The sequence below is a fragment of the Phoxinus phoxinus genome (genome assembly GCF_949152265.1).
Source record: "Phoxinus phoxinus genome assembly, chromosome: 13".
Classification (NCBI taxonomy): Eukaryota; Metazoa; Chordata; class Actinopteri; order Cypriniformes; family Leuciscidae; genus Phoxinus; species Phoxinus phoxinus.
In genome coordinates, this window is record NC_136888.1 from 23,700,679 (window position 1) to 23,724,321 (window position 23,643).

Below are 23,643 nucleotides of genomic sequence, written 5' to 3' on the forward strand. Positions count from 1 at the left end.
ATATAATTTGTGTTTTAACTGCCTGGGAGGATGCATGAAGAGGGAAAAAGGAGAACCGGTATATTTTTTAATATACTCAAATGTGAATGGATTGCCACCTAGTGGAGGGGTTTGGATGTTCAGGATTGAAAACAAGAGTTCTAACTAGTCTTCATTTCCATTCAATACTTTATTTAAGACGATTTACAAAAAGACTATGAGAGATTATACCATTTTCTAAATATATTCCACTTTGTAAAGAATCAAGTGAATGCTGATGGCATACAATATCATTGACAATGTAAAAAATATCCATGAATCCACTATATTACAATTTATGTCCATTATGTCCATTTTCCATCTTCCACATACATGTTCCTCTATAGTACAGAAACAACTGTGGGAAAGGCATGAGTATCTGTATATGTCTGCAATTATCAAATACACAAGTTTCACATAAGAAACAATGAAGTGCATCAATTAAAACCACAAGAACAAGTGGTTTGGTCCTTTGAATTGGAATGAAGCACATGGATTTTATTGTTTGTTTGGTCATCAAGTTTTCGTTTCAGATCTTGGACAGTAGGACTGGGACCTTGGGGTGCATCCAAAATCACTAACTGCTGAAGTCGAGGCAGATGCTGAAGCTGAAGAAACACTGATACTGGAACATTTTGGTGTCTGAAAGAGAGAAGTAATTTAGAATGAAAGTTAACCGAGGTCGGATATGAACAAAAAGCAGCATGTTTACTTATTCTGACATTATATAGTTCATGACTGACTAAGACCTCTCACCTCACTTTAAGGATCTGCAGCTTTGGGAACATCTGAGGAATTTCTTTGATTATATTACAGATGTCGTGACAACACAAGTCCAAGTGGAGGTGAAGGAGATCTGGCACCTGCTCTGCCATGATCCTGACTACCTTCAAATCCGCCTTCACTCCCATGAGAGACAAATGCCGCACAGTCCTGGGTATTGATTTAGCATAGAGTCCGAGCGGGTATCCTACTAGAAAATAACAAAAAAAAAAAGAGCAAAAATGTAGAGGGATTTATTGTATAATCAAACTGCAAAATCAAGAGCTGAATTGTTACTCTTATGTTCTTCCCTAACATACTTGTTTAATGATCCACATTTTCTGAAACACAAACTAGGGCTGTCAATAGATTAAAATCAATATAAAATAATAATACAAATATAATAATTATTAGTAATAAAATATATTGTAACACATTATAACAATTGTAACTACATTTACTACTACTACTACTACTAATAATAATAATTAGCAATTAATAATATAATTATTAATCATTATTGTTATATTTTGTTCACGAACCAATGAGTTCCAATGAAAATGAAAACTTGTCTGTGTTAACTTTGTAGTTTTCTGTCAAGTAAGCAATATGCTGCAAGTTTCTGCAAGCATTTTAATCGTTATATTATTTTAAAAGCATCTTATTTGTCTCATTTGTAACTTCCGGTTGAAGCCCGTTTTCTATCGAATCTGCGAGGTAAAAATGTAAGATATATAACCCGTGTTATGCATTATTTCATACTTACAAGAAATGGTAAGTTCTGAGAGTACACGAAGCACTTGCAACCATTTTGTGAGACGGCAAAGGGTTGGATTATCACACCATTGTTTATAATGCACCGTCAGTTTAGTAAGGGAGGACAGGGCGTCAAAGGCAACAGGGGAGAGGCAGGGATCATAACAGTTCAGCAGCTCCAGACTGCTCAGCCCGAACTCTGAATCCGGACTAACTCCTGGGAGAAAGACAAGTGTGAAAATATACTCTTTCCTTCATTTTGTTTTCTTTATGAAGCATAACAGTTACATACCAGGACGCTCACATGCTTTAGTTGGACAAAAATAATCATCAGGAAGAATCCCATACTTTGGTCCCAATCTCAAGGAAAGGTGTTTCAATTTGGGCAGACGCCTCAACATGCCATTAAGGACAGGTTTAAAGATAGGATTTTTATCTTCATGGTAGTGGAGTGAGGTAAGCTTGACAAGTTGCGAAGTAGCAGCACTTATCTCCGATACTGAAGCTTTCTGGACCTCACACAAACAGAGATGAGTCAGTTGTCTTAAAGATAAAAGTGAGCTGGTCAGACTCCGACAGCAACATTGACGGATGACAAGTTTCTCGAGGTGTTTTAAAGCACCCAACTCTGCCAGAGCTTTGCCATCACTGCACTGAGCCAGAGTCACGGAAGTGATCCACGGTAGCGCAGTCACAATATGTCGCAATCCTTTTGCATTTGCCTTTTGAACAACAATGGACTTGGTTTTTCTTTGGCGCAGAGTTTTCCAAAAATGTGAGTCGTAGAGTTCGAACTTTTGGAGGACAACAACGCTGTCTTTCCATAAGGTCCAATGGTCGACCAGTCTTTTAAAGCATGTGCAGCTTAAACGAACACTCAATTTGTCACGGACAGAGAGAAATCCAAAAACGTCTATCCAGATCTCATCAGTTAGTTGAAAAGCGGACATCGTCTCCTTTAACGCTATCCTCACGTGTATTTCCTATATGTTCATTCTTATACACTGATCAGTTTGTATTCACTCCGACACGTGGTGCATAATGCGTAGTTCTTTAGAGTCGGATCTTTTCGATTAATCAATTGAACCGGTTCACAAAACCAGTCTGAACGATTCGTACACTACTCCGGAAGTACACCTGACGTAACTTACATCTAAAATAAGATTAAAGTAGAGTGTTTAAAACTGTTTTACTCCATCGGATAACCATGTCCGTATTAGCAAAATTGGTTAAAATAAATTGTATAATGTAACACCCTGACATCTTAAACCTTTTTGGCATTACACTCCCTTTCACACTTTGAAAGTTATATGGTATTTTAATAAAAAAGCCAAACATTTTTATTGTAATATGGTTTGATTCTAATGCGATTTATGTAGGTTCAATGATTTTGTTTTATAAGCCGGATGGCTCCAATTTAACTGGTAAACATTACAATCTGAAAACGTAATGAACAGCAAAATGCAATGCCATGCGTTTTGAGGTAAAAGAATCACATAACTGTTTTTGCCCAATTTTATTTTTAACTAACTCTTTGAAAGAACCGACTCGCTTAAATGAATCACTCACTTCCTAGCAGCATTGACGGAAGTGACGCAGTGCTTGCGCGACGCGAGACGTTAGCCGCGCTTATCCGGGAAAATTCAAACGAGTTTTTATGGTGAGTATTTTTGTTTTTGTTTTTGTTGTTGTAACTTGTAAAGGGAGGCAATAATGTTATTACTCAACTATATATTAAGTTAGATATTTATTTCGCTCACTGATATGTAATCGATCGTTTTGCATTTGTCGACGGATAAGTTAACGTAAGTGTCGTTCTAGCTTTAACGTTAGTATTTTACACCCAGAAGCAAGCTTTGAAATCGTTGGGTTTGAGAAGTGTTTATACTATAATTCCATTAAGAAGTTTATTCATTTGTAATGTTTTTTTTTTATAACTGATGTTGCGTGTCATATTACAAATATGTGACTAATTCTGCATGGACGTGTCCAATTTGAAAGACACTGGATACATTTTTTTGTTGTTGCTAATTTTCTTTGCATCTTATAGGATTTTTTCTGAAAACATGGACCACAACGGGTCTGTAAACAGTTAGACTATCTTTCCTCTTACTCAACAATGTATCGTCAACTACAAGACTATTTCATACCTCCTGAAGTCCCTAAGCCTGGTGACATGATCACACCTGTCAAAACCATACATAAAACAGCTCACAATTGGGCCGCTGGCTCAGGCAGAAAGAATTCAAACAGAGATGTGTTGGTGATGAACTCCACTGCACAGAGTGCTGAAGAAAACAGCCCAAATATCCCCTGCGAGCTCAGCAGTATCAATGCCACGGCAGTGGTTGTAACCCCTCAAGACACAGCTAACCTGATGCTGAAGAGGTGCACTGAGACGCCAGCAAAGATTTTTGCAAGAATGAAAGCAAAAGTTCAGAGACAAAATTCTGCCGGGCATGGGGCAGCCTCTGATCATGTAAGAAACCAGGAGATCTGTGATGATATGCCTTCGAACCCTGTGATCCAGTACTCACAAAAGAGTAATGCCAACCAGGAGACATATGTGTTAGCCCTCTCACCTCCACAGTCGCCAAGAGGAGATGGACAGGCTGGAGAAATGGACTTGCCACAGGAAAGTCATTCCATCAATGTTCATAAAGTTCCTGGAAGAAAAAATGAAACTTTTAATACCGAGTCACGGACACGGTCATTTATTGGTTAGTTCTCTTTTTTCATTTTTTTTTCTTTCTCAGATGTTGTACATATTGCTGTAATTGAATTTTTTAAATTTCACTTTTCTTTTTATTATTTGTGTCTAGAGCCATGTGTTTTACTAGAGAAGATGCCTGGGGAGATGTTCTCTGAGATGAAAGCAAGGCTAAAGCAAATGCCAGAGAATCTGAACAGAAACAGACGTATGATTTTTATATACATGTGTGTATGTGTGTATACAATATATATATATATATAATAATAAAAAAATGCTTTTTGCAATTGCTTTTCTCTGACATTTCAGCACGGTTGTTTTCAATTTATCTCAATTTATAAAATCTGTTTTGTTTGTTTACTCAAGAGCCTTGTGTGCTGTTGGACAAGGTGGTTCCTGATGAGACATTAGCCCAGCTTCAGCAGAAACCCATCAATTATCTAAGTGGAAATAGAGGTATAATGTTTTATTTTATCCTGCATTACTCATAAAACTACAGTAGTTTATAATGATGTATGTGTCTGGATATGAATCTCATAAACTGATATAAAGCTTTGTTTATGATGACCAGAACACTGGAAGCATCTCCTTTCACCAAGACAAATTCCTTGTGTGTGTAAACCTACTTAATAATAGATCTGATTCAGATTTTTACAGAACACTGGGTTATAGACATAGACCTACTGTAATCTGATTAAGAATGCAAAAGTAACTCATGCAAAGAGCAATATGATACTGATCATAATATATATGCTCTGAAATTTTATTGCAGGTGGTTGTGTTGTATTTCGTGAGAAGAGCATTTGTGTAGAAAAAGACAACGAAGAAGATCTCCAAAATGATACGACCAGTAGTCCTGAGTCTGGTCCGTTTGACCAGTCGGAGTGCACAGAAGTTGTCCCTGGACCCTCTCATAATCTTCTGGAAGATCCTCTCCTGCAGCTTTCTCCTCGTGTCTTGATCCCACGAAAGCAAGTGTCTGTGTTTCAGTCAAAACAACAAGCTAGACAAGCGGCCATAGCGCTAGATGAAGGAACCAATGTAAGTTAAGGAAATTATCATTGTTTCTTAGTGGTTTTTAAGATCATTGACAAAATTAAATGCAAAAAAAGTTGTATATTTTGTATGTTGACATTGTACTTGTTTTTTTAGGTGAGGGGGATTCATTTAAGAGAATGGGTTTTGAAACTGCTCAACAAAGACCTTGTGGTTGATGGTATTCGCGTGTAAGATATTTGCTTTTTACTTCGTTTTTTCCTTATTCGTTTTGTTTGATTGTGCTTTTGGTAAATCTTGATGACTTGTCATATTGTCTGTGTGCTACATTATACATAAATGTAAATTTGATTATATTTCAGCATTATACTTTTCTTTTTTGTTTTAATAAACAAAAATGTTTTCTTTACAAACCCATTGCAAAGATTAGCTGAATGATTTCAGATATCATGTAGCTCTGATGTGGTTTTGTTTGATAAATACAGAGACACTATGATACCTTGGCACAGCAGTTTAATCATTGAAAGAGTCTCGAGTAATGTGCTCAAGACCTCATCTGGCAGAACCTATGTGCTCATTGGGAAAATGGCCAAACATCCCAATTCATGTAAGAAAAAATGCTTTTTAAATGAGGTAGCCTTACTTTGTTTACACTTCATTTAACAATTTAGTTTTTTACCATTACAGCATTTCCATCATGGTTTTTGAAGAAGTTTCTGTTTGGGTTTCCAAATATGTGGAAAGAGTACCTGGATCAGTTTTTGAGTGGGCATATGGGGTATGTTGCCTCAACTCTGTTATTACGTTATGTATCATCAAATAACAAAAAAGAGACCATACATTTCATTAAACGAGTTTACCTAATTTTGATTTAGATCACAGAAAGGTCAGAAGGATGACAGCAGTGCAAAACCTCCCAAAGCAAGAAATCAACAGGCTTCTAAAAACTCAACATCCAAACATCCCAAGGTTCAAGGCATTACAACCTGTGAGTATATCATATGTCATATGAGCAAAGAATGGCCTGTATAGTGATGTCTAATGTGAGTGCGTACTGTTCTTTTGAGTGACTTCTTTTTGAAGAATCAGGTTATAGGTTCACAAATCAATCTGAATAATTTGTTACTAAATCTATAAAAAAATAATTGATTCATTTAATGTCTAGCTGCGTTTATATTTTATTAGCGTCTGGATCAAGAATGTTTGTAATCCCAATTCAAATAATTTAGTTTAAACTGGCCATCCTCATAGGTTTGTAAAGGTCACACAATTTTTTGTGTTATTCAGCTCCCACCACGCCCACTGACAGCATTCATCCGGGCAGTGCAAAAGTTTCCCGCAGTGGACGACTCATCAAACCGCCATTGGAATACTGGAAAGGAGGGAGGATTGTTATGGACTCTGACATGAATGTCACTATCCATGAAGACTATTCTACCTCACTGCTGTCCACGGTGCTCTTATCATTTTATTTAGCTGTGTCAATGTTTAATCTCTAGTGACATTCACAGGGAATTGTTATGGTGCAAGTGGGCCATTTCTTAAAAATGATGTTATTTTTCTTTCCAGCCAAAGAAGCCAGTAACACTGGCAACATCACAAATCACAGAGGAACAATCATTCAGGCCTGAAACTCGGGGAAGAGGTGTGTATTGATAACACGCTTGTATTTATAAAGTGCATTTGTTTTGTTTTTTTATTGCAAATTCTCAAATTTATTTGTTTTACAAAAGGAAAACGTAACACATCTAGCAGTGAAGATGACCTGTCAGTGCCAATGAGGAGGATCAAACAGCATTCCAAGCCCCAAATGAATGCCCCATCTCAAAGAAATCAAATAGAGAGCACCTCACTGAATAAACCTACAAGAGCTCAGAGACCCCTGGTTGTGGCCCCCAGCTCGAATTTGGGTCATGCGGTGAAACAAAAAGCTAGTCGACCTCAAAGAGCCTCTCTGAGAAAACAACAGTTTGGAGGAGAGGAAGCCACTGTGGGTTCTGGAGCAGAAATGACAGAGAACACAAAAGTTGATGCAGTGAATGCTAATTTCTCTCTTGGAGATGGAGGAATGTCATATGATGAACAGGAAACTGGCATTGAGAGTGATGCGAAGACAAAGCACAACAGAAAGCCTTCCCAAAAACAGATTCAGGATGAACCGCACTCCATGCCACGCGATAACAGTTCCTTGCGCCGAAGCTCTCGCTTAAGCTCCAGAGCCCAATACTCTACTGACTCAAACAGCTCATTTGCATCTCCAGACCCTCCAAAAAGGCAAAGAGGAAAACGGCCCACAGACTGTAAACAGCTAACAAAACCTCATAAGATGGAGACCTCTGTGCCGCAAGACTCTACCAGTTATAGGGAACAAAGTTCACATAGACCAAAAAAGGTCTCGCTGAGAAATTCAGATTATGTTTTGGCAGGAGATTCTATTGATTTTCCCGCAGATGATGAAGAGAGACGACAACACGATAAAAAGGCCACGTTATTGTTGAAGAGGACAAGACCAAGGAAAGGTACATCTGAACTTAAAATGAATGGACACCTGGTTTCCTCAGAGGACATGCATTCTGAGTACTCGGAGGATGAGGAAAGTGTTCAACGTGCTGTTTCAAATAACAGAAGACCAAAGAAATCTGAAACGGGAAAAGCAAACACTAAAAGGACAAAGCAACAAGCAGAAAAAGGCAATACGAATGAACAAGATGAGCTATTGGATGGAAAATGGACTGAAGAAGAACGACAGAAACTACACGAGTAAGCTTTTATCTTGAAAGCCTACCTAAAATTGTTTTTGTGGCCATGATTTAACGAATTCACATAATTTAATTGGATGCAATTTAGAAATAATTTCACTGTGTATCTCTTTGGAAAGGGCTGTCAACTCATTACCCAAGCATAAGAGTGGATACTGGGCAAACGTTGCATATGTTGTTGGAACTCGTTCGGCTGAAGAGTGTCAGGAACAGTATGATGCCCATCAGAAGACCAACAAAAGACCCAGTAAAAAAGCATCAAAGAAACCAGCAGCAACTGAGGAACCAGGTAACCTATCCTTTACAGTATAGCTTGATGAGTGATTAGTATGACAGTTTTGACAGATTATGGAATTTTTTGTTTGCAAATCCATACAATTGAAAATGCCTGATCTTATGTTTGGCTCACAGGAAAGGAAATAGTTGAAATAACTGCTAAAGCTGGAACTCTTAAAAGGAGACAGCAGATGAGGCATTTCGTGGACCACATGCCTAAAGATGACCATGATGATGTGTTTACCGGCTCACCAATGCACAATAAACAAATCAAGGTGCTTTTATATCCACATACACAACTAGAACTGTAAAAAGAAAAGATCATCTAACTTGACATTTGTCTTCTGTAGTTGCCTGTATTTGCTGCAAATGGAGATGATGAGGATTTCAGCCAGCTCCAGAACCCTCAGACGCCGAGTTCTAGCAACTCTACTACTGCTAAAACCCCTCAGTGCCTGCATATTAGCCCAGGAATGCTGGGATCCATCAATAAGTACGTTTTTTTTTCTCGACTGCCAAAGCTTTTCATGCTTTTGGAGTATTTAGTGGGCGGATGCTGAGTGTACTCATCAGGCTTATTGCCTCATTTGAAAATGGAAATATTCAAATAGCAGATGTCTAATTTGCATCTTTGTATAAATCTGTTAAATTCTTTGTTTATCTTAGGAATAACATGGACAAGTACATTTTTCATCTTCAGAAGAAACAAAAAGGACAGAAACGTGGCAAAAAGGCTGCACCAATGGTAACAGTATTAAAATCCTGCTTGTTTTTAACATTGTTCCCATAAGTGTTCCTTTTTTTCAATCAAAATGATCGTGATGCAATATTGTTCTTGTGTAGGACAAGCTTACACCAACTCCAGCAGTCAAGAAGACCCTAAAGAGATGTGTTGGTATGCACATTACATTTTTGGTAATGGTAAATGCTATGTTCAGACTGCAGGCAAATTCGAATTTTTTCTCAAATCAGATATTTTCAGGCAGACTGTCTGCACTGTTAATTACGAGTGATCAAATAAGATTTGTGTGTCCAAACATAACCAATCTATCTGCATGGATGGGTTGCTTTGGAAATTACGTAGTCTCACTCTCCAAATTTAAGCGCCCTTTCGAGTCACTGTGCAAACCGTGACGGAGGAATTCTGCGACTCAACAGGGCAAACTGTTTAAACTACCATATGAATACTTCCGGCATTTCTATTCCAACACCGGTTTTGATGTTATCGTTGTGTGTTGCTTTAAGACTTACAATCTGAACATAGTCGGATACAGAGCATTGAGTTGAAAAATATACTATGTTGTTTATCCATGTTGTTTTTTTCCATTCATCCCCCATGTTTTCAGCAGCGGAAGATGATGACTTTGTGGTGTGGAATATGCTCTCAGATAAGGATAACCCACCCAGAGCTGATGACAGTGACGAGGAGGATGATTATTTTATGGAATACTGCTGAGTTTCAATATCATTGTTTAGCATTTGTAAAAAATAATCTTAAATCAGCTAGTTTCAGTGCTGTTAATCACATTGTTTTACAATATTTTATCTTCTATTTGGCATCCGGATGTTTTTAAGTGTGTTTTGCTTTTGCAGACGCCAAGGGTCATGTTTGCTAGCTCTTCATAGTGTACAAAACATACATTTTTAAAAGAAGGTAAAGAAAAGTGCTTTGTTTTTGGCCAGCTTGGAGTTTATCAATGGATTGTATATTTTTTATTTGGAGTTCATCATCTGTGGATGTTATACAATCAAATTCTAATTAAAGAAGATAAACAACTCAGTATTAAGAAGTGCAAAAGAAAAAAGTTCTAATTATTTCTCATTGAAAATACAACATTTTAAATGATTTTATTTGATCGTATTGTAAATAAATATAAACGAATACAATGTATTAACTAATAAAACGGTTACAATTAAACTTTGTTCACAAGTTTTACATAAGTATTCTTTGGGGGAAAGGGCAGAAATGCGGGGCTAGCAGTGAAGTCTCAGCTGTGTGTCTTGTCTTTTTTCTTTATCTTGTTCCTTCATGTCTTTACTTTTTTTAGTTAAATCCCTTTATTGGTCTTTTGGTTTAGCCTACTACTGCTTTAGAAATGCTATGTAAGGATATTAACAATCAACTAATTTATAGTTTTTTCTCTTACTCCTTGAAGTACACTTATTTCAATTTAAGTTTCCTCGCACCAAAAATGTTTACAATCTTTTACCACCATTATTACCTGTAGAATAAATGTAAAAAAAAAAAAAAGCTGTTTATGGTACTGTACTTAAGGTCTCCATGTAAATGACCTCTTGTAATCGGCTAATCTTGTATATAAAGTGAATTAATGAATGTAGGGCAAGTTCCTGTTTATATAGGTAGCTATACTGTAAACTTTCCACAAATGCTGTGTTGTAGGCGGCTATATGGCCAAAATGCTAAACGGGTATTGTGTATAATAATGCATACCAACTTTACAGGTAGGCAGGTAAAATAGTGCACATAAACTACATTCTAGGTAGGCAGCTATTAAAGTAAAAAATGTAGTCTAGGATGACCGCAATGAAGTTTTTAGACAGCTGGTTTGCAGTGGTGTATTTTTGTCCCTCTAGCGGTCAGTCACGTTCATGTTCTCTTTAACGTGGCTACACACTTCACAGTTTGACTCGCACTTTCAGGCAAGCAGATGTCTTTGAGGAATTACACACAAACAGTCGACTTCAACAGGGATTTAACTCTCACTATCGTCCCCCTGACAATACAGTTGATGGGTTTCGCAGGTAATACACAATTTCCTTGTGATATTTTCATTTTAAATACAGTAAATCGCTGCTTTTGAAGATTTATCCCGCTAGCATGTCAGAGAATTGGTTAGCATTGGATATAAGCTAGCGTTAGGCTAAAAATACCTTAACAATACCTAAAATCACTGACAACAAAATGTCCGTTTTAGTTTGTGTTTTATGTTTAGCTAAAAAATAAATGTTAGAGGTTAACTATCTTTGTGTGAAGTTGGCAGCAAATCGGGTTAGCCAGAGGTCCTGTTTATTTAGACTGGAGTTAATATCTGTTCTGCATCTCACACACACCAAAATACTTATTTTTGAAAATGTATGTTTTTATTTATTTATCCAGCGCTTACACAGATAGTTGGATTTTTACCAAATAGCTACAGGTTAATACAGTAGCATAACATTAAACACTTTTACAATTATCAGATTTCTAATGATATGCACATTGAAACTGAATATAACGAACGAAATTCACATAAGTTAAATGCTCCTGCCTTGCAGCTTAATAAACCTGTAAGAAAAGAACGGGGTCTCTCTCCAGCCTGACTCATCATAGACGAACCCAGCAAACCCATAGACAGTATATGAGCAAACCTCAAATAATTTCGCCACCCCGTCCTTTTTGTTCCCCGTCTGCATCCCACCCTTCATCCCACCCTTCTTAATCTGGTTTTAAAATTACAATTAATTTAAGGTTTTCTTTCCTAGTCATTTTAGTTGCATGGTCTGCTGGTTTCTCTCCAGACTGCGCAGACGCAGTGGCCATAATGCATAATTCATACCTGACATATAAGTTTACAAGGTACTAGAAGAAGGGACGTGCCAAGTATAATAAACTGCAATGCTTACAGACTTTTCTGCATTGAAATTAAATGTAGAAGTTATGAAACAGGACATGTAGCAAAGTCTTTATCAGTAAAACAGACATGCAGAGTCATATTTATTGCATCAGTTTCTAATTACTACACCTTTGCTGAATTTGTTGTAACTAACCTATTTTTAAGCTTTTAAATGGAACGAATCCCCAAATATGATCATCCCCATGTGTGGGACCCCCATTAAAATGTAAAAGTCAGCCATACATTTTTATTTATAAAGACCTAATCTATACTGTAATTAATATTGTAACTATGTGTTAAAAAAATCTACTCACCATATTGATGTACTGGGTTATTATATGCAACTAAAATAGTAACACTTTACAATAAGGTTAATACGCACATTACTAAGAATGAACAATACTTCTACATCATTTATTGACCTTAGTTAATGTTCATTTCAACATTAGGGTTCATTGTGGATTCGTGGAAATCAAATGTTATATCTGTTAACATTAGTTAATACACACTGTGAACTAACATGAACAAACAATGAATGAACCGCTGGATTTTTATTAACAGATTATTAATAAATATTACAACAAATGTTTTGCCTGTTACTTCATGCAATGATAGTTAATACATTATATTAACAAATGAGACCTTTAATTAAAAATGAAATAAAAATTAAATTAAATAAAAAAGCATTTTAGTTAGTTGCCAAAGCAACAGTATCTTAGTATTATTGAATTGTTTATTTTGATCATTTTTTTTCTTATTTATTTATTTATTTATTTCTTATTTAATTAATTATATTATCCCCCTATATACATAGGCTTAAGCCTATTCCTGGACTAAATTGCATGTTTGAGCTGTTTTAAGCGAAATAAACTTCCACTGGCATACCTCAGAATGTCAGTGCCAGTGTTTTGTCTCAAGATGCACATCAGTGACGTTTTTTTGTAAGGCACGTTTATAAAAGCTACATAGATGTCCTATTTAACCAAAGGCCTAATCCTGGCTTAATCTAAGCCCTGTCTGCGAAACAAGGCCTATGGGCTATGTTTTGATTTATCTTACTTTAATTATTTATTTATTTATTACATTTTTACACAATTTTTCTGTAAACTTTACCACGTACCCCTAAGAACTCCCCCCAGTTTAAAAACCCCTTGTGTAAACGTCTGGTTTATTTCAGGGTGGATGGAGGTGTCCTGAAGGTGAGGGGCACTGCATTCGGGGTCTCGGGTGAAAAGTCTGAGAGACAGAAAGATGGAGCAGGCTCATAGTTTACTGCTGAACGAGGAAGCCTGCAGTCAGCTAAGGGAGCCCCAGAGAGCTGAGTTTGTCTTTGAGTGGCTGTGTTTCCTCAAGAAACTACTCCCTGCTACAGACCGGGTGAGTTGAGGGCGCTGACAATAAGCTCTCTGTTTGAGAAGCTCTCTGTTTTCTGTCTCTCTCTCTCCCTCTCAAACAGAAACACAAGCAAGCCTCTCTGAACAGGCTCTCTGATTATTTGTCTGCCTTTCCACTGGCTGTCTCTCAGCCTGGAATGGACTAGTGATGTGTCTGTCTGTTTCTTACTGGTGAAGTGCCAAGGAAATGCAATTAAAGAGCTGCGCTCAACTAAACAATATGTTGGTGTCTATTTGTGTGGCAGGCCGATGTAAAACAGACCCAGAAGCGCCTGGTGGAGCAGCTGACGACGGTACTGACGAGTTCCCCGGGTCCTCCGACACGCTTGCTGCTGGGACAATGTCTGGCGCTGGTGTACCGAGTGGGCGACTCCCTCATGTCTAGCCTCACCGTGGACCGCTGCAATGACATCATCCGCAGCAAGGATGACTCGCCCAGCTTCCTGCCTACACGACTGTGAGTGTAATAAATCTGGACCCTACATGCACGCATCACGCACACCCAACCGCCTGCACTGCAGATGGGCTTCCGCTTGATTCCCTGCCAGTGCGCTTACTTATTTCTCCCCTATAGGGCAGCTGTGGCCTGTTTGGGTGCGCTGTATGAGCAGCTGGGCCGACTACTCATCAACTCGTTTAAAGAGACTGTGGCAAACCTTCTGAAAGCCATGAAGAGCGCAGAGGTACGTGTGACTGCACAACAGTATGTGATTTACTGTTCAGCCAAACATACAGATGTGACTGTGCTTGACTGCAAAATATAAAGCTTTCCTGTGACCAATAGTTTGAAGACCAAACTGGTTATTTTGGGTGTTTTGAATCCTCACAGACACATGCTTTGTATTTTGATCATCACAAAATGCTCAGGACTTGTCAGTGAGATGAACTACACTACCATTCAAAAGTTTGGGGTTGGTAAGAATTTAGTAACCATGAAATCAAAATGGGCATTTCTTATTTTTCATGGAATATTGCATTGTTTATTGATTTATCTGACCCGAGAGGGCGGGTCAACCTGTGATATCACATGAGATCACAGCAATAGCAAACCACAACCATCAAATCAATTCCTGATGAACAAAATCAATTCCTGCCTTGTCTGTGAAATTGGAGGATAAAATTAATTAAATAAATAAGAAAAAAAAATCTAAATAAATAAATAATAGTATTAAGATACTGTTGCTTTGGCAACTAACTAAAATGCTTTTTTTTATTTTTAACTAAAGATAAGATGATCGAAGAAAAGACGATCACAACTTCCATTTCATGTCGAGACTTTAATGTTTTGAATTCTCACCAAGGCTGCATATTTTGATCAAAAATACAGTAATAACTGTAATATCGTAAAATAATATTACAATTTAAAATAACAGTTTTCTTTTCTAGTTTAATCTATATTTAAATGTAAATGTTGCAAAGCTGAATTTGTCAGCATCATTACTCAATCTTCAGTCACATGATCCTGCAGAAATCATTTTAATATACTTATTTGCTGCTAAAAAAAAACAAGTACCATTTTCACAAGATGTAAAATAAATCTCTGATGTCCCTATAGTTTGTGTGTGAAGTTTTAGCACAAAATACCCCACAGATATTTTTATATAGCATGTTAAAGTTGTCACTTTTTGAGGATTTGCAAAAACGCACCGTTTTGTGCCTTGCCCTTTAAAAATGAGCTGCTGCAGAGGGCGGGGTTCCAAGAGCTCATGTGTGTTAGCAGCTGCTATTACCCAAGGGGGTAATCCATCCGCCAGAAACTGAAGCTTCCCCGGGCGTCGCCATTGGCTAGCGGACCCCCACCAGCTGTTAGCATTCCATTGACTCCCATTTATTTTAGCGTCACTTTGACAGCGAATAACTTTACATCTGAGGTGTTTAAAGACTCCATTTGTCCATTGTTTATTTCTAAAGAATCACGAAAATGTATAAAAGGCTCCCTTACCTTGTATCTTACGTTATGGGCCCGTAGAAGCAGTTTTTGTAAAAATAGGCTAACGATTTTGTCATAACCTCGCGACTCTGTCGCACAAGTCGAGAAATTACCGTGTAGACAGGCAGAGAAGCTCGCAAGCAATCGGGGGACGTGGAGGCATAAAGTCAAGGGAGAAGCCCATAGAGAGTGATAAAGTTGATCCTGCTGCTAGCTCATGGACAGCTAATACTCGCGCTCTCCATCTCTGCGAGATTCGGAAAGGAATGATTCAGATTTCTCTCGGCACAGCTACTAGAAGACCTACAGCTGTCAGACAGGTTGCTCACGTCACATCTACGTCGTCAAGCTCAGTTTGAGCCTGCACAGTTCGCCCAGCCATCAGGAAGTGAGTGCTTCTAATTGACTTCAGTTCTCTCCGTTGAAACCTATGGGGTCGCTGTATCCAGTTTATATACTGTCTATGCTATTACCTCACGCAGACACACTAAAATGACAGAAACTGTTCTGCCTTTAATGTTAAAACGGAGTCAGACAAAGATGGAGAGACTCAAGAAGTGACAACATGTAGAATGCAACAGGACGTCTCTGAAAGGTTAGTTGATGAATTTATGTTGCTGATGAGTTAACTATCTTCAATTAGGATATTCTGCCATTGTAATCTATAAATCGCTCGTATAGGAACTGTTGTGAGATGCACACAGAGTGACTTTCTATTGCATGTGAAAAGATGGATTCTAAAGTTTGAGCTGACTAACAAATGTACTCTTATTCAACAACTTTTCCTCTTCTCAACATGGACTGCGTGAGTCCTTTTCTTTAAAAACACATATCTTCCTTTGCTTTGAACTTTGAGCGTTGTAACTTTGCAGATGTTGTTTATGCTCAAACAGCAACATTTCTAACTAAAGTTAGAAAATTTAAATCATACTTTAACACCCCTTTAATTTCTGTTAAAATATCTCTCTGACCCCACACGTTTGAACGGTAGTCTATATTTAATGATGTTTTAAAGGTAATCATTACTATTGCTTATACTAAAGTTTCAAATAAACCCCTTATCTTAAGTATTAAACTAAAGTGTGCAGTTATCTTGAATTTCTTTTGCTTATTTCTAAGCAACAGACTTCCTGCCAATTATAAATCGGCCAAAAAATCTCATAGACTTACATTGAAGCAAAGACCCGAGTCATATTTGGGGACCAGAATATCACAGAGAACCCACTGTAGATGTGGGCGCTTTTGACTTGGGCCTGTAACAAACCACCTAGAAACCTAGTTTAATTTCTGTGATGGTCTTGTGGGTGTTATATATAGGAAATGTGATGGAGATATTATTTATGATATTGTGTTTGTGTAATGTTGAGTGTTTGTGTGTTAATGCGTCCAGTCTCAGGGCCGCTGTGAGATCATGTTGTGTATTGAGAGGATCCTGAGAGGTTTAGGTGTGAGTGCCGTATCTTGTCACAGAGACATCTATAAAGCTGCCCGCACATGTCTCACTGATCGCTCCATGGCTGTGCGCTGTGCGGCCGCAAAGGTACTGAACACTCAACCACATGCCACAGTTACTAATCATGTGTGTTTGACAAACACACATTACTTATTGACAGAAAAAGAGTCACGGTCAGAGCTGACTGAAGGAAAATGTACATTTTGTTCTTTTTGAGAAGATGTTTGTTTCAGACATAATTCAGTTTATAATATTATTTTTACCGCTCTATCTATAAAATATTTAAAAAAAAAATTGATTTCTATATGTTATTGTAGTAATTCCAATTTCCATTTATTAAAAAATATGATCATATTAATAGAATTTATTCAGTTATTCCAAACAAAGGCTAATTTGAAAAAGTTTTATTGTTTTTGTCCTAGTCTTTATTATTGAGTAAAGTGCATTATTATTATCTTTTTTTTTTTTTTTTTTTTGGTATTTGTGTGGTGTGTCTTGGTAGTGATGATGGTTCTTCACTTTTTGTTCTCACCTTAACATCTGATATATTTAATTATATTGCTATTTTATAAATATTATTTTTACTGTAAATGGATGTTGTGCTTTTTAAATTGTTAGAAAAAATTGCACCATGAAGGATAAAAACAAACAAACTCGGAAATCAATTTCTCTGCACTAATATTGCCCAGTTAAGTTCATTTCTATAATAATAACTTCTGGCAGTTTATGTTTTGGTTTCAGTTTTTTTCCCAGTCTGCCCAGTATTGCTATCAAATTGTGATGCGAAATATTTATTTATTTTTGTAGTGTCTTCTGGAGCTCCAGCGAGAGGCTGTCTTCCTGTGGTCCTCAGAGCTGGAGAATGTGGCCACTGTTTGTTACCGAGCCTTCGAGGGCTCAAACTATGATGTCCGAGTCAGTATCTCAAAACTGCTTGGCACTTTATTAGCGTCTGCACTGGAGCCCAGACAGGTCATAGGTGGGTGGATTTTATTCAGTAATGTCAGTGACATCCTCAAAAGACACTGAACTGAGCATTTGCCCATGGAGTTTGTGAAAACCCTGACCTTCCCTCCTGTCCTCTGTCTCCCACATACTGCCTAACTTTTCTCTCATCCTTCCTCTCCCACTACATTCCATCTGTTCTATCATTTATCCCCTAACACTACTCTCTCTCACGCTTTCTCTTTGGTTCATTCTTCCTCCTCTGTTCCCATGGCTCTGCTCTCAGCTCCGAGGCCAGGCTCCAAGCGCAACTCCCTGCCGGAGGTGATGGAGCTGCTGAGTTCTGGTTTCCTGCGGGGTGGGGCCGGCTTCCTGCGGGCCAGTGGAGACATGTTGAAAGGAACCAGCTCAGTCAGCAGAGACGTGCGCGTGGGCATCACACAGGTCGCTCACACTCCTACAACCCTTCCCTTGTGATCAGAATGTTTGTGTTTTGAGTCACAGCATGACTGGCTTTATGTCTAGGGTACAAAAAGAACAAATGAATGTTCTCCCTTTATTTATTTGTCAATTATTCACAAGTTCACAAAAAGCTAATCTACATTGAATAAAAAAAATAAAAAAAATTGTTATTGATTTTTTTTTTTGCTTTCATTTTTCTTTTTTACATGAATACTACCTGTTCTCTCTTTTAAACAGACATGCGTGGTGTTTGTGTCCATTCTGGGTGGTGCGTGGCTGGAGGCAAACTTCTCCTGTCTTCTTTCTCTTCTCATGGAGTGGGTATCTAACACAAGGGCGACACAATACCCAATGGACGCTGTCTCCTGCCGCTGCTGTGTCTCCTTCATACTGCGGGCCACTCTTGGCACTTTGCTGGGGGAGAAGGCCCAAATCGCAGCTGCCAAGGAGATCTGTCAAATGATCAGCAAACAGAAGAGGGTTATGGGTAAGAGACTAGGCCAAATATTTAGGTCACATTGGAATGGATATTGAGTTGTAATGTCTTAAATGTACCCTGTGCTACTATGAGACGCAGCTCTTCATGAGGGGAACATGGAGACACGTGTGAGCCCTGCGGATGTTGCAGCTAGTCAGCATATTCTGGTGTGCACCCTCCTGGAGCTGGGCAGTCTGCTACAGGACCTGAGCTCCACTGCCGCCCCATTGCTGCAGGACACCAGCATAGGTTTGTCACGCATAATTGACCAACAAACTCTGGGCACCCCATCAAAACCTTTCTATGGCGCAAGTCATAAAAATGCACCAGATATTTAAAATGTTATGAAGGAAAAAAGCCCTACATACATTCTTGAGTTTTTATTTTATTTACACCACTGTTTAAAAGTTTTGGATGAGTAAAAGTTTTTTTTAAAAGAGATTATTAATTATATTCAGCAAGGATGCATTACATTGATCAAACAGTAAAGACATTTTATTATGTTAAATTTTTTTATTCTAAATAAAATCTGTTCTTTTGAAAAACAATTCCACAAATATATTCACAACTATTTTCAACATTGAAAATAATAAGAAATATTACTTGAGCTCCAAATCAGCATATTAGAATGATATCTGAAGAATCATGCGACACTGAAGACTGGGTGCTGAGCTTTGCCATTACAGAAATAATAACATTTTAAAGATAATAATGATATATTAGTGTTTTTACTGTATTTCTGATTAAAATAAATTCAAGAGAATGTTTTATTATACTGCTATTCTATATTCTGTTCAAGCCTGTGAGTTTAAAGTATTGGATGTAAAAGGACAGGATGTTTTGTTCTTTATATGGTTAGAAAACCTGGCCTTATGAAGAAAAAAAAACCTCAAATCAATTCCAGGGGGCATGATTTTGCTCAGAAATTAAGTTAATTTCACATAGATTTTAATATTTTTGTCAATTTAGCAGGTATGCGCATTATCCTGCTCCTAATGCTTTGTGGATCATATACTGGAGTTTGAGTCACCGTACTAAGGATCAAACTCTCTGACAGGAATATGTTTTTCAAGATAGTGTGTAGAGCTGCATTTCTAGATTTTGTGTGAGTGTGTTTGCTCTTTAATGGATATGTCATAGTATGGCCAGGATGAAGGAGTGAGCCGAAAAAGTGCCTACAGCGGCAGATTTAACACATTCATCCTGCTTCAGAGAACTAGCTTTTTATAAGAATTCCAGAAAGAGCTCAGAGTGGCATCTGTGATGGCTTGAACTTTAGTAAAACTGAGTTCAATAGTGTCTTTGTTATGTTTTATGACAGGAATGTTGGACACCGTGATCTCTGTTCTTCTTCACCCCAGCGCATCTGCTCGTCTGGCCGCCGCCTGGTGCCTGCGGTGTGTTGCCGTAGGGATGCCTGCTCAGTTGGCGGTGTTGCTAGACCGCTGCGCAGAGAGGCTGAATGCCCTGAAGTCATGCCCTGAGGCCGTGGCAGGGTACAGTGCTGCCATCGCAGCTCTGCTGGGAGCGGTACAGCTTTGTCCGCTAGGAATATCACACTCTAAGGGCAAGGTATGAATGAGATGTGTGTCCTATGCCTCCTTTTTAAAGCACACAGAGTTTTAAATGTTTTTGGTTCTGTTTGTGCTATGTCACAATATTTGCTTTAGGGTTGTTCATACTGACAGTGTTTCAGATCTCTGTAGTCACTGAGTCTCTACTGTTGCCTGCTAGAAGGCATTTCGGCGCGAAGGCAGTTTTCAGTCAGGCGCCGGATCACTGTCTAGAGTAGACTCCCTTTGGTAGTTTCCTCACTGCATGACTGCTCACTTTAATGAAGCTGAGCTCATGAAGTTGCTGTCTAAACATTAAGGAATTAAAGTCCCCCTGTGGTGAAAATCAAGTTTTTAATGTTGTTTATATGTCTATGTGGTGTTTTAAACATGCTTTAAGACAAACCATGTGCAAATTTATGTCAACACCATTGCTTAGTATTTTTTCTTTAAAACGGCATTGATCTAAAAGACACTGTTTGAAAAAACACTGTGTCGTAAGAAACACCAGCGATTTCAAACAAACTACCTTGTAACCAATCACATCAACGTGCCAGCGGGCTTTAGCATATCATTACTATGCTCTAAATTAGGGAAGTCTCTAGAGAAACCAGGTTATCCCTGTATTTTTCTGTTGATATGAAAAATCTGGTAGATTTAGCAATATAGCGGGTGTATGATGTATATTACGATGTTATGAGTTGTTCAAAGCATTTCTAAAGATGCTGATTTTTAGAAGGCAGCTGTCTTACTCTGAGATGGTGAACGGGAACATGGTTTGTGTCAAATTAGCCACACATTATTAGCTGTTTGACAACATAGTCAAGCAAAATGCTAATCATATTAATTACCGCTATGTGTCAGACGTTGTAAAGAGTGATACCATTGTGCAGCGTTTACAGCGTTTATTTGCATATTCATGGATCCGCGTATACTAAATGAAAGGGTTAGTTCACCACAAAATAAAAAAAATTCTGTCATTAATTACCCTCATGTCGTTCCAAACCTGTAAGGCCTTCGTTCATCTTCAGAACGCAAATGAAGATGTTTTTGGTTAAATCCGAGAGCTTTCTGTTATCCTGTTATCTTTGTAAAGCTGCTTTGAAACAATCTGTATTAAAAAGCGCTATATAAATAAATGTGACTTGACTTTCTGACCCCTCCATAGACGGCAACGCAAGGACCACTTTCAAGGCCGAGAGACGTTTTTAAACCTTAATGTTATGAAGGAAAGTTTTTTGCGCACTAAAAGTATTCTCGTCGCTTCAATGTCGCCTCACTATACTATCGTCACTATTTAACGATGTCTTTAGTACCTTCAAAATAATTTTAATATGTAATTGTGGTGATCAAAGATGAGTTTTAAGGTATACAATTATTGAATACATGGGGACTTTAAGAACGTTGGGTTGCTGCAAAATTGCTTCCTTGAGGCAGCATCCAACAAAAAGGTTTTAATTTGGGATAATTTGGCCCAAAATTTTAATTATTAATCACCCTCATGCTGTTCCAATATCATCCTTCCTTTTTTTTTTTTTTTTTTTTTTTACAAAATAAAGAAAGTCATACAGGTTAGACATGAAATGAGGCTGAGTAAATTAACACAATGTTTTAATTTCAGGGTGATCTATCCCTTTAAAAAAAGAAAAAAAAGCTTTATTCCCTCACTTGAAATTCACAACAAAACAAAAATCACACAAAAAAAAGTAATGATGCTTGTGAAGATTCTGGTTTTTTCTTCGTCTTTTTTCCCCCCACTAATTCACTGTACATGTATTTTTCAAATTCATTGTACATGTTATTGGTATCATATCTGGATATTATTGTTCATTTATGATCAAGATTTACTGATTCTGATGGACTGGTTGCAGGTGGTGATGAACTTGGCAGAAGATCTGCTGCGCTCTGCAGCTCAGAACAGCAGAATCTCCATCCAACGCACTCAAGGAGGCTGGCTGCTGCTCAGTGCCCTCTCGACACTGGGTATGAATCAATATACTGCTTTATGATCTTCAATATGCCCACATAGACAAGATGTGCCTATATTGTAACAGCTGATGTGATTGAGTTTTTAAACATCCTTTTTGTTATTTCTGATATTTTCATTCAAGGTCCCACTGTGATGGAGCATCACTTGCCTCGATTGCTGTTGCTATGGAAATGTGCCTTCCCGCTGTCTGTGAAGGACGTGGAGAACGAGCTGCGGCGTGGAGACTCCTTCACCTGGCAGGTGACCTTGGAGGGACGTGCAGGAGTACTGTGTGGTGAGGGTCTTTTGTGAATCTCACATGTCTCTGCTTTCCTCTCAGTGAAAATAAGCTCTTTTTTCTCATGCACCAACCCATCTGCTGATCTGTTCCCTTAACATCACAGTAAAAAACGACTTTGTTGGAAGTTCTTTGCCATTGACTGCAGATATAAATAAACATTTGTCAGGAAATTTGGTCTTCATAGCTTGTCATTTCTCCTGTAGCAATGAAGAGTCTGGTGGTGCACTGCAAAGACCTTCTCACCGATGATGTTATCAGTCGTTTGCTTCCTCTCTTGTCCTGTGCGGTGACCCTGCTCACTCAGTGAGTGCATCTTGGTTGCTTAAAATGAAAACAGCACCATGAAGTTATAAATACCTTTTTTAAGAAGACTGTAAAATGCAGATGTAATGTGGACAGGATGTTAAATAACATCCATTAACATTTTAATCCCGATCACCTCTTTTTAGGCTGCCTTCTATCGTTAAATCCTATGGAAACCAGATCAAAAATGCAGCCACTGTCTTTAGATTGAGAGTGTATGAGATCCTCACATTGATACAACCTAAAACATATGAAGGTAAGCATAATCTTGATCATGTGCTGATGTTTTATAAATTCTATTTTTAACACTCTGAAGTCTTCTCCTCACAAAATAAAATAATTTGAACTCAAATGTCAATTTATTTATTTGGTTAATTGACCCTTCGCTAGGCCACGCCCCGAAAACCGCCACTGGCCAATCGTGGCTTAGCAACCGTAACTAGGCGTAGGAGGTCTGGCAAGCTTTCGAGCGAGGGGAAAATGCCGAAGCGGTGTGCGTATGGATTGTGCAAATCTGATACCCGGTATCCTAAAAGTTTGGACGGTGGGGTGGCATTTTTTTTTCCTTCCAGAAACCTAAAAGCCGAGGGGAGAAATGCTGGCGTGGATCAAGCGGTGTTGGATGCCCCATTCACAACTAATCTCGACAGGATTTACAAAAACACCTATTTCTTGGAAATAATGATGGTTCTTTGTTCATAATGCATATATTTGAACGTAAAATAAGACAATTAAAGGCAAGAAGGAGGCTCACTGACATACTTTAAAATATATTTAAGCATTTTGTTAATCGACGGCTGAGTAACTTTAAGGTTGTTACCCCAATCCGATCGCGGTTCTCCCGGTGTTAGTGTTATTCCACAAGATTTATGGATAAGCTGTTTGACTTATAATTATTAGACTAGAATTTATTTTCACATTTCACTTACCCTGCTGTGCATGGTCGGCGAATGAGGCGGCCGCT

At 38.1% G+C, this 23,643-nt stretch overlaps 3 protein-coding genes across 5 annotated transcripts in view; 2 read left to right on the plus strand and 1 right to left on the minus strand.

Annotated features, from left to right (window-relative positions):
• Positions 1-150: 150 nt before the first annotated feature.
• Positions 151-2,718, minus strand: LOC307009142 (uncharacterized protein). The gene is made up of 4 exons (XM_079632646.1): positions 1,829-2,718; positions 1,547-1,753; positions 775-991; positions 151-660 (listed from the first exon to the last, which is right to left on the minus strand). The coding sequence occupies exons 1-4, from the start codon at positions 2,484-2,486 to the stop codon at positions 456-458; spliced, it is 1,287 nt and encodes a 428-aa protein (XP_079488772.1). The 5' UTR covers positions 2,487-2,718; the 3' UTR covers positions 151-455.
• mis18bp1 (MIS18 binding protein 1) lies at positions 1,657-10,350 on the plus strand. Of its 3 annotated transcripts, XM_079632644.1 has the most exons (19): positions 1,657-1,768; positions 3,113-3,196; positions 3,587-4,256; positions 4,359-4,454; positions 4,613-4,702; positions 5,019-5,287; positions 5,399-5,472; positions 5,728-5,849; positions 5,930-6,020; positions 6,118-6,230; positions 6,530-6,696; positions 6,812-6,887; positions 6,976-8,002; positions 8,121-8,290; positions 8,413-8,552; positions 8,628-8,770; positions 8,944-9,022; positions 9,121-9,172; positions 9,624-10,350. In XM_079632644.1, the coding sequence occupies exons 3-19, from the start codon at positions 3,656-3,658 to the stop codon at positions 9,731-9,733; spliced, it is 3,420 nt and encodes a 1,139-aa protein (XP_079488770.1). In that variant the 5' UTR covers positions 1,657-1,768; positions 3,113-3,196; positions 3,587-3,655; the 3' UTR covers positions 9,734-10,350. The 3 variants fall into 3 exon arrangements, with proteins under 3 accessions (XP_079488770.1, XP_079488769.1, XP_079488771.1); XM_079632643.1 differs by lacking the exon at positions 1,657-1,768 and having other exon boundaries at positions 3,084-3,196; XM_079632645.1 differs by lacking the exon at positions 1,657-1,768 and having other exon boundaries at positions 3,084-3,196; positions 9,627-10,216.
• Positions 10,351-10,893: 543 nt separating this feature from the next.
• Positions 10,894-23,643, plus strand: part of heatr5a (HEAT repeat containing 5a) — a 23,210-nt gene continuing 10,460 nt past the window's right edge. The window contains exons 1-14 of the mRNA XM_079632166.1: positions 10,894-11,040; positions 13,069-13,268; positions 13,531-13,742; positions 13,860-13,968; positions 16,606-16,755; positions 17,476-17,647; positions 17,900-18,057; positions 18,313-18,562; positions 18,647-18,802; positions 19,875-20,125; positions 21,978-22,089; positions 22,218-22,370; positions 22,580-22,679; positions 22,826-22,935. Of these exons, the coding sequence (XP_079488292.1) occupies positions 13,143-13,268; positions 13,531-13,742; positions 13,860-13,968; positions 16,606-16,755; positions 17,476-17,647; positions 17,900-18,057; positions 18,313-18,562; positions 18,647-18,802; positions 19,875-20,125; positions 21,978-22,089; positions 22,218-22,370; positions 22,580-22,679; positions 22,826-22,935 (2,059 nt within the window). The 5' untranslated portion in view covers positions 10,894-11,040; positions 13,069-13,142. The remainder of the gene's footprint in view (positions 11,041-13,068; positions 13,269-13,530; positions 13,743-13,859; positions 13,969-16,605; positions 16,756-17,475; positions 17,648-17,899; positions 18,058-18,312; positions 18,563-18,646; positions 18,803-19,874; positions 20,126-21,977; positions 22,090-22,217; positions 22,371-22,579; positions 22,680-22,825; positions 22,936-23,643) is intronic.